This window comes from Antechinus flavipes, chromosome 2 (genome assembly GCF_016432865.1).
Source record: "Antechinus flavipes isolate AdamAnt ecotype Samford, QLD, Australia chromosome 2, AdamAnt_v2, whole genome shotgun sequence".
Taxonomy (NCBI): Eukaryota; Metazoa; Chordata; class Mammalia; order Dasyuromorphia; family Dasyuridae; genus Antechinus; species Antechinus flavipes.
Window position 1 is genome coordinate 323628384 of NC_067399.1, and position 16710 is coordinate 323645093.

The 16710-nt window shown below is 36.5% G+C and overlaps 2 protein-coding genes across 2 annotated transcripts; both read right to left on the reverse strand.

Annotated features, from left to right (window-relative positions):
• Positions 1-1864: 1864 nt before the first annotated feature.
• On the reverse strand, positions 1865-4355 carry LOC127546288 (disintegrin and metalloproteinase domain-containing protein 20-like). The gene has a single exon (XM_051973488.1). It carries the CDS (start codon positions 4245-4247, stop codon positions 1983-1985), a length of 2265 nt encoding a protein of 754 aa, XP_051829448.1. The 5' UTR covers positions 4248-4355; the 3' UTR covers positions 1865-1982.
• A 9518-nt stretch (positions 4356-13873) lies between these two features.
• LOC127546289 (disintegrin and metalloproteinase domain-containing protein 21-like) lies at positions 13874-16103 on the reverse strand. The gene has a single exon (XM_051973489.1). It carries the CDS (start codon positions 16101-16103, stop codon positions 13923-13925), a length of 2181 nt encoding a protein of 726 aa, XP_051829449.1. The 3' UTR covers positions 13874-13922.
• Positions 16104-16710: the final 607 nt, after the last annotated feature.

A 16710-nucleotide genomic window follows, 5' to 3' on the forward strand; every position in this document is an offset into this window, starting at 1 on the left:
TAAATATCTTTAATTTATAAATTTTGTTGAATTGAAACATTTTTAATGAAATAAGTTACAAGTTGGAAGGTGTTTAATGTAATATAATAATCATATTTAAACTTTACTTCAATTTTGAATTTTTAAAAATTTGAATTAAGGTTGTCAACATTTGATTCAATTGAGTCAAACGTGATTCTACATTGTTTCCTTCTTTGATTTAAAATAAGAATAAAGTAAAAATAATTGTTTACACAAATGTGAGATAGAAAATAGTGGAAATTTATAAGCTATCTGAGAAATGGAAATTTATTTTTTATTGTTACCTAACCAATCAATGAAAATAAATAGTTTATCATGTAAAATACTTTTCTACTGGCTATTAAATAAGAAATGTATATAAAATATAATTTCATATTTTTGTTTTTAACAATGTATATATAAACTAATCTTTGTGAAGAAAGAATCTTTTCAAATGTGACTTTCTACTATTTTATTACTGGCATATTGGCTACATTCTCAGAGAAAGCTTTCTAAATGACTGACCAAATGTTGCTAATCAGTTCACTTAAAAAAATCTTCCAGATAGAAGAATAGTAATATAAGTAAAGGATAAGTTTGAATTAGAAAAGTTGTATTATTGCTGTGAGACACAATATGAGGTTTATTTCTGCAGAATGTTTTTAATGATCCATTATGGCTTCAGGATGACTTGTAATATACGTGCCCAGCAGTTTTCAAATGGCCTGACATTTGGATGTTTGTGCTGTGACAATACAAATATGTGTAATAGTCCATTTAAATGCTAACAGTTGCTGAAGTACAACCAATTCCATGGTCACAGGGAGGAATGAGGGAGACTACTCTAGTGAAGGTATAGAAAGCAGATAAGGCTAAGCTTGTGCGCTATTCAATTGGTTTGTCTTCAAATGTTGAGACTTTGTCACAAATTGGGAAAAAAATTAATGATGATGAGAAATTTATTGAGCAATTTGATGAAAAAATGCAAAAAACACATTGACTTAGAAAGAAGTGGTCCAAATTTGATGTAATCTTTGTACAAACACCAAAATCATAACCATCATACAAACTATTATGTTTTGAATCTCTACAGAAACAAACCTATGCTGCTTTAAACATGCAGTTACTGCAAGTTCCATTAAATTTTTTTTGCAAGAACACCCTGGGCCACAGTCTCAAAGTTCTAAGAGGAACTATTGAATGGTAACTATGGTTTTAGACTGAGTAGAGTTTGGAAGGAGGTAACAGTCTTCTATTTGTTGAAGAGTCAGATTGTCTGAAAAAACTAAGTCACATCTCATAATTAAGCCAGAGTTTGAGTACAGTGGACTTGACAGTGGAGAAAAGAGAATTATTTCATCTAAAACTTTAAGAAGAAATTACTGGGGGCTAGGAAGAAGATCAGAGCCCAGGATTCAGTACCATCCTTCTACTCCTTCCTTAATCCAAGGCATTTATTCTGGCTCTCTCTCCTCCCTAAGACCAGACACTAGAAGTCTCTTGGGCATGAACTGGCTTTATATTTTATAGACAATCCATAGGATGTTTCCAAATTCCTCAGCTAATTTGAAGATAATTCCTATGTAATGTCACTGTGCAGTGCAGAGTAAACATTTTTCTCACTGAATCTAAAACTAATTATTGATTGATTCAATAGAGAAGTGTTCTTGCCTAGAGAAATCAGGACTTAATTCCTTGACATTTATCTTAATTAAGAGTCTAGATTGATTTACTCAACCTCCATCTTCACAATTAGATAATACTGAAGCATCAGATTTGAAAAAGTGGCTGCCTCTAGTCTTCCTAAATGGCATAAAGGGTACGAGCAGGTCAGATGTGAGAACACTATCAGTACACAGAACACAACCAAGCATCAAGAAAATTTATTTTTAAATTTCGGGACCAAATCATATTGTTGTCAGAACGTTCATTTTTCTTTAGGGTATTTCAGGTTGATTATCTTAGGGGAGAACAGACCCTGGCTAAATTTTTGCAGTAGCAAGTTTCTTATTATCTCGGATATATATAATAACTGCAATGCTGAATGACAACATGAAAAGAATCATGCGGATAAGGACAAAAATCAAAATTGCAAAAAGGACGAAATCAACTTCATCATTATCAGTAGGTCCACTGTCTATGCTTCCACCATAACCCAAGAGAGTACAATATGGTGGGGCCCAGCCAAATTGGCAATGACAATTCCTATTGTTATTGCAAACACCTCTGTAATTACACTTCGCAGGAGTGCAATCGAAATGCAACTGAGCTATAGGAACACACATATGATTTAAGCACATTGTAGTTTTGCTACACTGTGACCCATCCCACACCATTCCAAAATCTAGCCACCCTGTTCCAAAGTGATGTTCTATCCCAAAACAGAAAATTTCCCTTTCGTTCTTCACTATTGACATTTGGTGAACTGTAATGTGTTCATCTAATTTTGGCACTATCTTCAAACCTTCACATTGCAGCCTTCCACACAAGACAGCTGATTGTCGACATGGCACAGTGATATATTTTATTTGTGTCCCCTCCTCTTTCACTTTCATTCCATTAGAATTATTTTTCCTTTCAGGCTCCATTCCACAGTTTCCAAATCTATCACCTTTTATATTCAATTGTTCATAGCATGCATCATTAGCATTCACAACTCCATCCTGACCAAACATTTGTCTGCATTGTATGTGTCGGTCAGTACAATTCCCTTTAAAGCAAATGGCATTTGTAGTGCATGGTGTTCCATCTTGAACATAAGTATCCAAAGGGCAGAGATGTATGGTTCCATTGCAAAACTCTGGAAGATCACAACTGCTCTCTGCTCTTCTGCAAGATAGCCCCATAGGACTAAAGTGACAATCTTCACAGCATGCTCCATAACCACATGAAGAACCAGGTGTCCGTTCACATCTCAAGCTACAACATGGATCAGCAAAACATTCTTTAATTGAACCACAGTCACACTGTTCTGTATAGTCTATTTTCTTATTACCACAAAGACGAAATGCATAAGCATAATTATCATAGGCGTTTGGAAGTCTATTTAAACATTGATCCCAGTAATTAACTAAATTAAAAAAACGTCCATAACTGCAATTACTGAGAGAATCAGAAAAAAGTGGATGATCTTCCATAAGACAATGTGACCTTCGAATACAATGGCAGTATATTTGATCATGAGGTAAGCCAAAGTTGTGACCGATATAATGTGCCAAGATTACTGAATAATAAAATACTCTATCATCCTGAAGCCACAATAATATTACTGCCCAGTTGCCACTGCATATTGAGTTTGGAAAAGCAGCATAGCCAGATTCCCCTGCTTTGTTTCCAGTAACTAGGGCTGAAGTATCATGTGGAAAGTTGTTAGAGATCACTAAACTTTTCCATAATCCATAATGTTCCGCTATTTCAGATGACGAACCTATAAGTGGTACTTTATCAGAATATTGCCAAAGATACAGAAAAACCAGGATTGTAAAAACCCGAAACTGTTTGTATATGGAATCGACTATATGAGTTAAAGTCACCATTTGGTCAACGTGAATAGTAAGATTCCCGTTATGAGTTTCCACTCTAGAGCTACTAACGCAAATGGCAATTTTTAAATATCGGACATGTGGCCACCAGTGGCTATAGGGACCTGCCCGAGTACGAATATCAATATCTGAGTTGGAAAACCGTTCGTTCATTTCTTCATTTGTTAAAGTGCATCGAAAAAGATTCTGCCCAGCCTCCCCTTCTTCTGGCACGAGCTGGGATAAAACATGTTCAAACTGGGTAGAACTGTGCAGAGGCTCGATTTCATAGGTGAAGTCATCCAAATGCAGAGTCCCTCGGAGACCTCCTTGGCAGGTGTTCAAGACAGCCATGGACGCGGGAATCCCTTCCAAATACCCATGATAGTAACAGTCATTCGGGACATAAGGATACTCCTCTTGGGGAGCTCCATGCTTATTGTCGACTAAGACAGGGAGGTGTCTGGGCAAAAGGAACTTCTTGACTCTCAAGTGGACCACGTATCTCTTGCCACCGAAGCGCAGAGAGTAGGAGAGCCTCCCGGACACTTCAGCAAAGGTGCCGCTGGAACCTCGGAGGGCTTTTCGACTGCTTAGCTGATGGGGAATCACCACTTCGAAAGAAGAAAACCGCCAGCCTGGACGGTGCTGGAGGCAGCTAGCCAGGTACAGGAGCATTAACTCGAATGCCAGGAGAAGCCTGGCCCTTGCAAAAGAGACCCCCATAAGAAGCCAGGAGCAAGAAGCAAGGGATGACTTGAGGAGTCTTGAAGACAAAGCCTGGGATGGTTTAAGAGGGGGCTTCTGGGCTACACTGAGAGTTACAAGGCCATTCTACTCATAATCCCCATAATCCCTTCTCCCTAGTTACGCAACAATCCGGGGACAAGGCTGGGCTGGCTATAATGGACATAGTGGGTGAGAGAGTGATTGAGTGTGTGTCATGTGTGTGGGGGACGGGGAGGGAGAAAAAGAGAAGGGGGGGAAAGAGAAGTGGGGGAAGAGAGAGAGAGGGAGAGAGTGGGAGAGAGGGAAGAAGGGAGGAAGGGAAAGCGAGAACAGGTGTTAGTGGGGATTTTGCCACATTGTGCTACTGACTCGTGTCCTCAATTTATGCCATCTGCAAATTTGATGAACCTATCCTCTGTGCCTTTATCCAAGACAGTGATAAAAATGTTAAACAGCACAGGGACTTTAAGTCCCTAGGTATTACTCCACCGCAGATTTCCTGACAAAGTTACAATGAACCATAATATCAATGACTTTTTGAGGCCAACCAATCAGCTAATTCCAAATCCATCTGATCATATAATGGTCAAATCTATCCCTATGTTGTCTTCAAGAATAGAATATAGTTTTGCTAAAATCTAGGTAAAACACATCTATAGCATTTCCCTCGATCATTAAATTAGTAATACTGTAAAAATGGGGAGGGAGAGGAGATAGTGGAGGAAAGGAAGTTAAGTCTGTCAATACATGTTCTTTGTGAAGTCACATGGCTCTTTGCAATCACCTCTTTTCTATATTGTAGTTTGCCAATCATCTCTTTAATTATATAGTCCAGAATGTCTTAACCAAGGGTCGGTGAGCTTGATTTTTTTAAACATTTTGATAACTATTTCAATATAATTGATTTCCTTTACATTCCTATTTTATTTTAAGCTTTTAAAAATATTCTTCTGAGAAGGGATCTATAGGTTTTACCAGATTGCCAAAGAATTAAGAGTTATAAATAGAATTAAGGTTAGGGTAAGCAGACATATACAAGTTTGAGAACCCCTGTTCTAAAATTTTCTCAGAAAACACAGTCCAGTTCACCAGTCTGTAGTTTGCAGGTTCTTTTTCATTACATTAAAAACAATTCATTTGTCCTTTAGCAAATGTATGGTTATTTCTCAGTGACTTGGACCTGACATTCATTTGAGAACTTAAAAGTGAGTAAACTCCCTCTACCAATAACAATGGTTATATTTTTGAAGATAACAGTCTGCAGATAAAAAATTCATAGATTTCAATCTATGAAAAAAAAGTTGTATTTTACATATTCCTATCAGAATTTGCTAATCATGATATGATTATCATGTGGCACATGGACTCTCCATTTAATCCCATGTGTTGACAATGACTTTCTCACCCCCTTTTCAAATAGTGCATTTCTTGGATGGGGGTGCTTTTTTACAGATGGTCTCTTGAGATGATTTATCTTATTGTAGTCTCAAACTTTGAACTACTGGATTAGACCTGACCCATAAAGCATTAGTTTAACAAAAAAATATTTATTTTTACTCAGTAATAGCATGGAATATGTATTCAACAAGAACATAGTATATAGTCAGCTATAACTCCTCTACCTCTGCATTTACTACATGGCCTACCTAGTCAGCAATATTCTTTCCAGGGATGTCCATATTGATAATATGATTGACACATGCATTGCCAGAGCTAGCTAAGTGTTTGGGAGGCTCCAAAGGAAAGTTGGGGAAAGGAGAGGTATTAGACTGATTACCCAACTGAAGGTCTACAGAGCCATTGTGCTGACCTTATTGCTGAATCCTTATGAAATCTGGACAGTCTACCAGCATCATTCCAAGAAACTGAATGGCTTCCTTTTGAATTGTCTTAGGAAGATTTTGAAGATCACCTTGTAGGATAAGACACCAGACAGTGAGGTCCTTTTTCAAACTAAATTATCAAACATTCCAACTCTACGGTAGAGACCACAACTCCATTAGACTGGCCACATTGTTCAAATGCCAAATGTCAGCTTAAGTTAAGGATTATTTCTAAGCAAAACAAATTTTTGTAACAAGAGGTGGATCTGGATTTCTGAAGGGGGTGTTAAAAGGAAATAAAAGATATACATCTATGGGCTGTGATGAAGGAAAAGGAAAAGGCTGGGGAGAAGAAAATTTCATGAAATCTAAAGAATTGGTGCAGGGCATGCTTCTCGCTTAACACTCACTTTTTTTCCCCATGCCAAAATGTGGTGTTCTTTTCTTTAAAATATAATGGTTCTCTGGGGGAGAGCAGGTTTCTTGGGGAGGTTTTCTGGAGGCAGCCTTAGTTTCAGTTGAAAGTAATAATCACTCCAAATGCAGCCAGCTGATAAAATGCAAACATTTATTTTCTCCTTCCCAAATAGCCCGGTTAGTTTTTCTTAGAGGCCAATCTTTCTGCTTGGTTCCAAGAGCTCTTGCAGTTGTCTTTTGCCTCTCCTTTCTTCAGCCTCCAGCCAGCACAAAGGTGGAAGATGGAATGAATCTCTCTTGCCTCCAAGAGAGGGCTTTATAAGGAGGAGGCTACTTCCAGGCACAAAGATGGTGTAGTAAGCAGTAAATTTCATAACTCCCAATATTCACTTCCAAACAACCATAAAATAAGCACTCCCAAACAAATCCTAGAACAGTGTAACCAGCAAAAAGATAGGGTGAAACTTTTTTTAGCACAAAAAACTTGGAAGATTAATAAGAAAGGTCTGTCCCACTTGGGCAAAAGTGGAATACAGTCCAGGACAGAAAGTATCCCAGTAAGTCAGCAGCACATCCCACCTCAGCAAACTAATGGGAGATCCTGAGCCTCAGCGAGGTAGAGCAGGCAAACCCCAACACCCCCTGTCCCATGTGCCTTACTGTCAGGGTATTGGGCCAGTTCCAAGTCAAAGAATCCTCATGTGCTTCATTATAGCTCTGTGCAAACAGGCAACCTCCTGTGTGCCATATAGTCACATGTTTCAATGAAGCCCCAGGGAAATGCAGAAAAGAAATGAGTGGTATAAGAGAATTATAAAAAAAGAGTCAACAGCTTGGGAAAAAAAGAGAATAACTGCTTAAAAAGCAGAATCGGTCAAAAGGAAAAGAAAGTGCAAAAAGTAAAGGAGGAAAACAACTCCTTGTACAAACAAAATTAATGCAACCAAGAATTGAACAAGTAGAAACTAATGATTCTATTAGTCATTATAAATCATCAAGAGTCAATTAAATAAATTCATATAAACTACCTCATGGGAAAAACAGCAGGTCTAGAAAATAGATCCAGGACAGACAATGTCAGAATCATTGGACTACCTGAAAGCCATAATCAAAAGGATCGCTTGGACAGCATCTTTCAAGAAATTATTAAGGAAAATGACCTTTATTTCCTGGAACCAGAGGGTAAAATAGGCATTGAAAGAATCCACTAATCACTTAAGGAAGAAGATCCCGGAAAAAACCCCCAAGAAACATAATAATAAAATTACAAAACCATCAAGTTAAGGGGGATACTTCAAGTGGCTAAAAAGAAACAATTTTCCCAAACCTTAGAGAGTCATGATCAGGATTACACAGAATAATAAAAGACTGAAGATCATATAACCTGGTATTCCAGAAGATAAAGGAACATTCAGACTACAACCCAAAATTAAATATACTTTAAGAAAAAAAATGCTCATTTAATGAAATAAAAGGATTTTAAGTTTTCATAAGCAGATCAGAATTGAAGAAAAAGTTTCATCTCCAATATCAAGACCTAAGAGTAAACTAAAAAAGGTAAAAGAAAATATAAGGAATTGATGGAAGTGAATTGTTTACATTATTACATGGGGAAGATGATTCTTTGTAATTCTTAAAAATTGTACTATGCATTGTTCAGTTTGAAGGAATACAGATATTGGAGGGAATGACATAAAAATAATGAAGGGACAAGAAAGAAGAAGAGTACACTGGTTGCCAAAGGAGAGGTAGAATGGGATAAATTATTTCACATGAAGAAGCACCTATTAAAGTAAAGAAGAAGATAGGAGAATGGGCAAAAATATCACTTGAAATTTACTCCAATCAGTATTGGTTCAAAGAAGGAATAATATGCACAATCAATTGAATATAGAAATTTATCTTACCAACAGAGAAGTAGGAGAGGAGAAATTAAGTAAAGGGAGGGCATATTGGGAGAGGTGGTAGACTGAAGCAAAACATTGTTGAAGAGAGAAAGGATGAAAAGAGAGAAGAAAAATGTGATGGAAGGAAATACAGAATCAGTAAATAGAACTGTGTGAGTGGGATGAAGTCTCCCATAAAACAGAAGCATATAATAGAATGGATCAAAAACCAGAATCCTACAATATGTTGTTTACAAAATACACACTTGAAGCAGAGACATACCAAGATTAAAGGTAAAGGACTGGAGCAGAATTTATTTAATTTTTGTTTTTTTTGCTGAGGTAATTGGGATTAAGTGCCTTGCCTAGGGTCATACAACTAGGAAGTGTTAAGTGTCTTAAGGTCAGATTTGAATTCAGGTCCTCCTGATTTCAGGGCTGGTGCTCTAACCACTGTACCACCTAGCTGCCCCTGGAGCAGAATTTATTATGCTTCATCTGAAGTTAAAAAACAAAACAAAGCACCACAAGGATAGCAAGACTGATCTCAGACAAAGCAAAAGCAAAAATAGACCTAAAGGTACCATAGACAATGAAGAAATATCAGTACCAAACATATATGCACCAATGATATGGCATCCAGATTCTTAAAAGAAGTTAAATGAGTTACAGATTCATGACCAAATAAGAGACAAAGGATGTTACAAAATATAAAATAGGTAATTTTGATTATATTAAATTAAAAACTTTTGTACAAATAAAGCCATGCAACCAAGATTAGAAGGAAAGCAGAAAGCTAGGAGAAGATCTTTATACTAAGTGTGTCTGATAAAGGCGTCACTTTTCAAATATCTAGAGAACTGAATTTATAAAAATACAAGTTATTCCCCAGTGGATAAATGATCAAAAGATAAAAACAGGCAGTTTTCAGATGATGAAGTAAAAACTACCTGTTTTGAAAAAGTACTCTAAATCACTTTTTGATTAGAGAAATAAAAATTAAAACAACTCATGTCTATCAGATTTGCTAATATAACAAAAAAGGAAAATGACAAATATTGGAGAGAATAGAGGAAAATTTGGACACTAACATATTGTTGGCAGAGTTGTGAACTGATCCAACCATTCTGGAGAGCAATTTAGAACTATACTGAAAGGGCAATCAAACTGAGCATATCCGTTGATCTAGAAGCATCACCATTGGACATATACCAAAGGGATCATAAAAAATGGATCTACATGTGTGCAAATATTTATAGCAGACCTTTTTATGTTGACAAAATATTGGAAATTGAGGGGATGACCATCAACTTGGATATAACTGAACTGTAATATATGAATGTAATGAAATATTGTGCAATAAGAAACAGACAGATTTCATAAAAAAAGTTAGAAAGTCTTTTATGAACTGATGCTAAATGAAATGAGCAGAAGTAGGAAAACATTTTACATAATATCAGCACATTGTATGATGATCAGTGACTCAGCTCTTCTTAGCAACACAATGATCCAAGTACAAAAGATTCATGAAAGAAAATGCTATGCATATCTGGATTAAAAAACTGATGGACTATGAATATAGATCAAAGCATATTTTTTCACTTTATTCTTTTTTAGATTTTTTCCCTTTTAATCTACTTTTTCTTTCCAACATGACTAATATGGAAATAGATTCTATATAATAGCACATTTTAACCTACATCAAATTACCTACCAGTTTAGAAAAGGGGGAAGAGAGAGAAGGAGGGAAAAAAATTTGAAACTCAAAATCTTGTAAAATGAATACTAAAAATTATCTTGATGTGTAATTGGGGAAAATACTAAAAAAAAAAAACTTAAAATAAAACAAAATAAAAATGGAAATGTAGGTTCAAAAAAATAAAGAGAACACAAGAAATTGATCAACATGAGTAACTCCTAATACCAGAATTCATGATAAAACATGCTGCCTACCTCTTGAGAGGTAATGGATTAGATATATAAAGAACTAATTTATAAGAATGATTGCTATTTTATAGTTGGTAAATGGTCAAAGAATATGAAGTCAATCTTTAAAGGAAAAAATACAAGCTACCAGTAACCATATGAAAAAAAATTCTCCAAATCCCTAGAGAAATATAATTAAGATGACTTTCAGATTTCATCTTATATTCCTCACACTGGAAAGTTGACAAAAAAGGAAAATTATAAACATCAGAGGAGCTGCAGGAAAATGGGCATTTAATCCAATCTTGATGAAACTACGAATTGGTTCAGCCATTCTGGAAAACAATTTGGAACTATGCCTATAAAGTTAATAAACTCTGCATATCCTTTGACACAATGATCCTGCTAATAGGTCTGTGCCCCAAAGCAATCAAAGAGTTTCCTCTTTCCTGCAATATATACAATATATATAAAATTATAACAGCTCTTATTATCAAAGAACTGGAAACTAAGGAGGCACTCATCAGTTGAAAATTGACTCAACAAATTATGTGACATGCATGTTTTGGAAAATCATTATAACATCAGAAATAATGAAAGGGACATTTCAAAGAAACTTGGGAAGATCCATATGAACTTATTTAGAGTAAAGTGAACTGAACCAGGAGAACAATTTATACGATTACAACAACAATGAAATAACAACTTTGAAAGACCTAAGAACTCTAATCATTGCAACAACCAACCACAATTCCAGAAACCTTATGATGCAGCATGGTAGTTACTTCTTGTCATTGAGATGATGCCTCAAGAGGCAAATGAGAAATATACTTTAATGTTGCCTATGTGGAAATTTATTTTTGTTGCTGTTTTTGCTTTTTTTTTATATTCACATCTTTTTCAAGGGATTTTCTTCCTCTTTTTTTTCTGTTGGATAATGGGGAGAGAAAATTAAATATTGTTTGGAAAAATAAAATGTAAAAAAGTATCAATAAAGTCCATTCTTCTTTTATGGGAAGAGCACTTCAACTGAGAAATTTAGCTGAAACAAATAGGGAATAAGAGATACAAAATATTCAGCAAGGTGGAGAAGAAATAGGATGGATAGTCTAGTGAGGAGCAAGATCAAAAAGATGCTAAGAAGTAACAGGACCAATAGAGTTCCAGATGACATCACTAGAAAACATTAACAATGTTATTTGCTCTTCCATGTATGTACCAGTTAGATTACAATCATGAAAATACTCTTGATACTAACATGTCTATTTTCCATGAACTAGTTATTGTATATATAGTTGATGCAGAATATGCCAGTTTGCTAAAAGAAACCTATCAGGAGCCTAAAGTGATCTAAAACTCTTGCTCACTTCCAGATGTTTGCTGGCTGAGCTGTTTACCTCAAACTTTAAATGAGCGTTGTGGTCAACAATTGTTGCAAAATAATCTGCTTCTGTGTCCCATATGTTTCTGAAAAGAACTGTCCACTTATCACTTTAACTCCTTAAGTCAAACCCCTTGTGGTTTTCAACCATAAATTGCCCTTGCATCTTCTGGGCTGTAGGTTTCCTCATAACATGTACATGGCTGCCTTGCCACCAGTATCTAATTTTCCTTCTAATAAAACTTTTCTGCTTTCAACTCAACTTAGATTCCTTTGTATTTGAGGGATAAGCCATACTCGTTACTTTGCCTCTCTAGGCCTTTGTATCCTCCTCTGTAAAATGGGGCTGACAATACTCATATTAACTTATAATAAAGCTGTAAGTAAAATGTATTAGAAATATTAAAATAGGCAGATTCGGGAGACAAAGGTTGAATTGCAACATGATCCGGGTCTCAATAGCATCCCAGTGGTCGACCTCTATGACATGACTTTCCACAATCATCCTTTGATAGCATCAAATTAAAGCATCTTCACCAATTCAGCACTTGATGTAATTGAGGCAAATCTTATCATTAAAGAGATCTTTAAAAAAGCTTGAAGGGAAAAAAGAACAGTATATAAAAAAAGTTGATGGTGTTTTTGCTTTTAATATGAAAGATGACCTTTGCAGGAAAGCCACCTGGGTAATGAATGTGAAAAAATAGCAGAGGCTCCATAGCTAGTAATTCATGTAAGAAGGCTGACTGCATGATGACGGCTGATACTTTTCTCGATTTAGAGACTGGCAAAATGAATCCTCACTTGGCTTTCTTTCAAGGTAAATTTAAAATTACTGGTAATATGAAGTCATAGAACCTCCAGCTGCATCTTGGCAAAGCTAAACTAGTACCACCTTGGAGACAACTTTTGCAAACCATCAAGACTTTATAAATATATCCAGATGTAGCATGGGCATGTGTACCCACATACAGGTACCCATCTACATGCATGTATGTATATATCATTATAGTTATTAGCTAGCCTTGGATTGGCAGCAGTGTAAGTCATTAGTGTCACTGGCCTTGTATTTCTTAAACCCTGTATTAATAGAGCTCATAAGTATTACTACTCTGGCCCTGCTGAATTACATAAAACTGTGTAAATCCATCTCCAGAGAAAGAACTGATATAATCTGAATGCAGATTCAAGCATACTTTTTTTGCCAGGGTTTTCTTTCACAACATGACTAATGTGGAAATATATTTGTCCTAACCATACATGTGTAACCTTTATCAAATAATTTTCTCAAGGAGTGGAAGAAGGGCAAGAGGTAATTTGCAATTCAAAAAAATTTTAAATGAATGTTTACATTAACATGTAATTGGGGGAAAATAAAATATTAAAAAAAGAAAAAAGTTAATGGGAGCAATTATAGTCTGGGTTAAATTGAGGTATGGAAGCAGAAAAATCCAAGAACTCAGTAAAATAAAATAAAAACAAAATATTGTTTAAAATCTATATTTAAGAATTATTCTGCTGAGATTTCAATTTTTCTACCTGGAGCAAGAGAATATGATCAGATCCCATTAAGACACAAAAATGGAAAAAGAGCAAACCCATCATCAGGTAGCATTTCAAGTAAAGTTCCTACAAATACCCAGGAGCAGAAAGTTTGGGTTTTTATCAGAATATTACTGTGGGTTCTCTTGAACCCACTTCTCTTGAACTCAGCTTCTCTTGAACTTTTGTGGCCCATTTTTTAAAGGTGTCTCTAAATTTGCACACTGAACTCTTTTAAAAATCTCCTTTCCACTCCCCACAACTGAAAAGAACTAAAAACATCCCATAACCAGCACAGTCAAGCAAACCCCACATATCTCTTGTTCACAAATCTATGTGTCACTCTGCATCTTTAAACCATCACTTATTCATCAGGGCTCACACCATGGGAGAATCATTACATACTGTTGTTTTATTAAGAAAGGTTATGATCCCCTAACCAGTACAACTGGTATGATTTTTAATTAAAAAATTTAAGCCAAAGGGAAAACAAACTTAGTGCTATAATTGTTTTTGAGGTGGAAGAAGGTGAGATGAGGGAAGAAATTGGATAAGAATGTACATACTTTATAATCATGACCCAACAATTGGTTTAAAAAAATCTAAAGATTTTTTAATGCCATCTCTAGAGAAAAAAAATCTCAAAAATTCAAATCAACATTTTTAAAATAAATTATTACAGTGAAGTCCTCATTGTTTATATTTTCATTGATGAATCAGTTGCTCTTAGTTGGACTCTACTAAATAACATCGCCCTGATTGAGGATTCAAAATATATCAAGAATGTAGTTGTAAGAATAAGAAAAATGGAAGTTATTCCAATGTAAAGAATCAAGAGTTTGTTGAATTTTTTTTTGGGTGCAGGTCCACTGTCAATACTTCCCCCATAGCCTCTAAAATTACAATAGGGAGGATTCCATCCATATAGACAATGGCAATTCTGGTTATGATTGCACAGACCTCTGCCATGACATTTTGTTGCATTACATTCATTCTTTTCTTCTGGAATATTAACACATTTCTTGTTCTTACACATTTTCTTTGGTCCACACCTTGTTCCATCTTTCACTTCACCAAAATCAGTACCTCTCCTCCCAAAGTGATAATCCATCCCCCAGCAGGTGGTACCATCGACATTTATCTGAAAGATACTGACAAAATCCTTCATAACAGGGATTTCTGTTACATTTTCACATAGTAGTCTTCCACATAAAATATGATCTTCAGCACATTTCATATATTTGTCTCCAAAAAATCCACAGTTACCCAAACGGTCTCCTTCCATATTTATTTCCCTGAAACATTTTAAGGAACCACTTTTTGCCTTTCGGCCAAACATACTTTTGCATTGTTGGTCAAGGCCTCGGCAATATTTCTCATAACAGAAGGCTCCGTCTCCACATGGGCTTCCATTTAGCACATATGTGTCTGCTGGGCACCATGGGGAAACTCCATTGCAGTACTCTGGAAGGTCACAGTTGCTAATCTGAGCTCTACATAATTGTCCTGCTGCAACAACTTTACAGTCCTTACAACAATGACCTAAGGCACAGTTAGCTCCAGGAGACAATCTACAATTGGATTGGCAACAGTGATCTTGTTTACAATCCTTTTCTGATCCACAGTCACATTGTTCTCCTTTTTCCACCACCCTATTACCACAATGCCTTAAAAAGTAGACTTGTTGTTCTTCTGGGTGGTCAGCCAAACAATGTCCATCACTGTTCAATTGTTTGTAAAGGTAATTATAACTACAGTTACTGAAGGTTTCTAACTTAAATATGTTTGCATTCATGATACAGTTATTCCCTTTACAAGAACAAGTCTCCACATCATGATGCATACCCAGGTTATGACCGAGTTCATGAGCAAAAAGTGCAGCAAATAAAATTAAGTTGTTATCAGTGAAAGAGAGAAGAGCTATGGCATGATTTTCACTACAAATGTTTCCTACATAGCCTAAACCTAAGTAGATCCCATATGAATTGAAGACAATTAAATGTGCTGTGTCATACTGTAAGCGTCCTGGAAGAGTCTTCTGTTGCCACATCTGAAAATCCAAAGCAACTGTCCCCATAGGACCTATGATGTCAATTAGATTTCCCTGAGTCCATATTTCTAGGCCTACCAAAAATACATGAATTTTCAAGGGGTCATACAGGATGTCAGCTATATGAACTATATTTAAAACTTGCTCCACTACTTTTGTTTTGTTTTGATTTAAGAAGATAAATCGTTCATGGTCTACTACTACAGCCAGCTCCACAAATCTAGTGTGTGACCAAGTGTCCTCTTTGGTTAGAGTTTTTGGTATTATGTCTGACAGTCCTTGAAAATTGTGATCACTGAGTTCCTCATCAGTTGTGGCACATTTCATTTTAAGTCCGCTGTCCTTCACTTCTTCCAAACGATATATTAAGTGCTGAAAAGTGATTGTGGTGGAGAGGGGCTCAATTTCATAGGTGAGATTCTCCAATTTCAGCATCCCACGGAGGCCTCCAGAACAGGTGCTAAGGGCCACCATGGACTCTGGGATGCTTTCCACAACACCTTGATAATGGCAATCATCCGGGATGAAGGGCAGATCCACTGTGAGAACTTCCTGATCGTTATAGGTGAACACAGGGAGATGTCGGGGAATCCAGAGCTTCCTAACTTTCAGATGCACCACTCGTTTCTGACCTTCGATATACAGAATGTATGTCTGCTTCCCTGAGGCCTCGGAGACACCCGTTTGGGGAGGCACCTTCCAGGGAATCACCACTTCATAGGAAGCAAAGCGCCAACCTGGCCGGAGCTGGAGGCAGCCAGCCGGGGCCAGAAGCACCTCGAGGCTGAGCACCTGCAGAAAGGCTCTCCCTGCCATCCCCATAAACATTCTCCAGCTGGAGTTACAGCGAGATGGGAACCGTCCAGGGCTGGAGTTGCGGCTCAGAGCGAGAGCTGGTTCAGATCGGTGCTTCCAAAGTTCAGAATATATAACTGATCCCCTCAGCTGCCCCCGCAACCAGTCAGTCAGCATCCAGCTTCTAGCAGCTGCGCTCGAGTCCCTCAGAATCCTAGGCGGTTACTGACCTAGCACGTGGCTGGACTGAGCGGAAGAGTCAATCCCAACTCCCGTCCTCTCTCCCTTGGTTGTCCTCGGCCCCCGACACTCCCAAGAACCACAAGTTTAGAATTCCGGGCGGGAAAGAAAGGGTAATGACCAAGAGAAGGGTAATTGGTCTTTGGCAACTAACAATTCCTTTCCCAGCATATGATCATAGTGCATAATAATTTTTAAACTTTTAATTTATAAAGAATATATAAAAATATATATTTAGAAATGTTTATAATATAACATTTATAATAATATATAAATAATATAATATATATTGTTATATCACATATAATATGGTATATAAATATATATAGTAAAAATTTATTTCTTTACTCCGTCCTAGTGAGAGACAGATATGAGAGAGAGAGAGAGAGAGAGAGAGAGA

Bases quoted from the DNA above. Each gene is read 5' to 3' on its own strand.
- LOC127546288 (XM_051973488.1), bottom strand. From the start codon at position 4,247: ATGGGGGTCTCTTTTGCAAGGGCCAGGCTTCTCCTGGCATTCGAGTTA.
- LOC127546289 (XM_051973489.1), bottom strand. From the start codon at position 16,103: ATGTTTATGGGGATGGCAGGGAGAGCCTTTCTGCAGGTGCTCAGCCTC.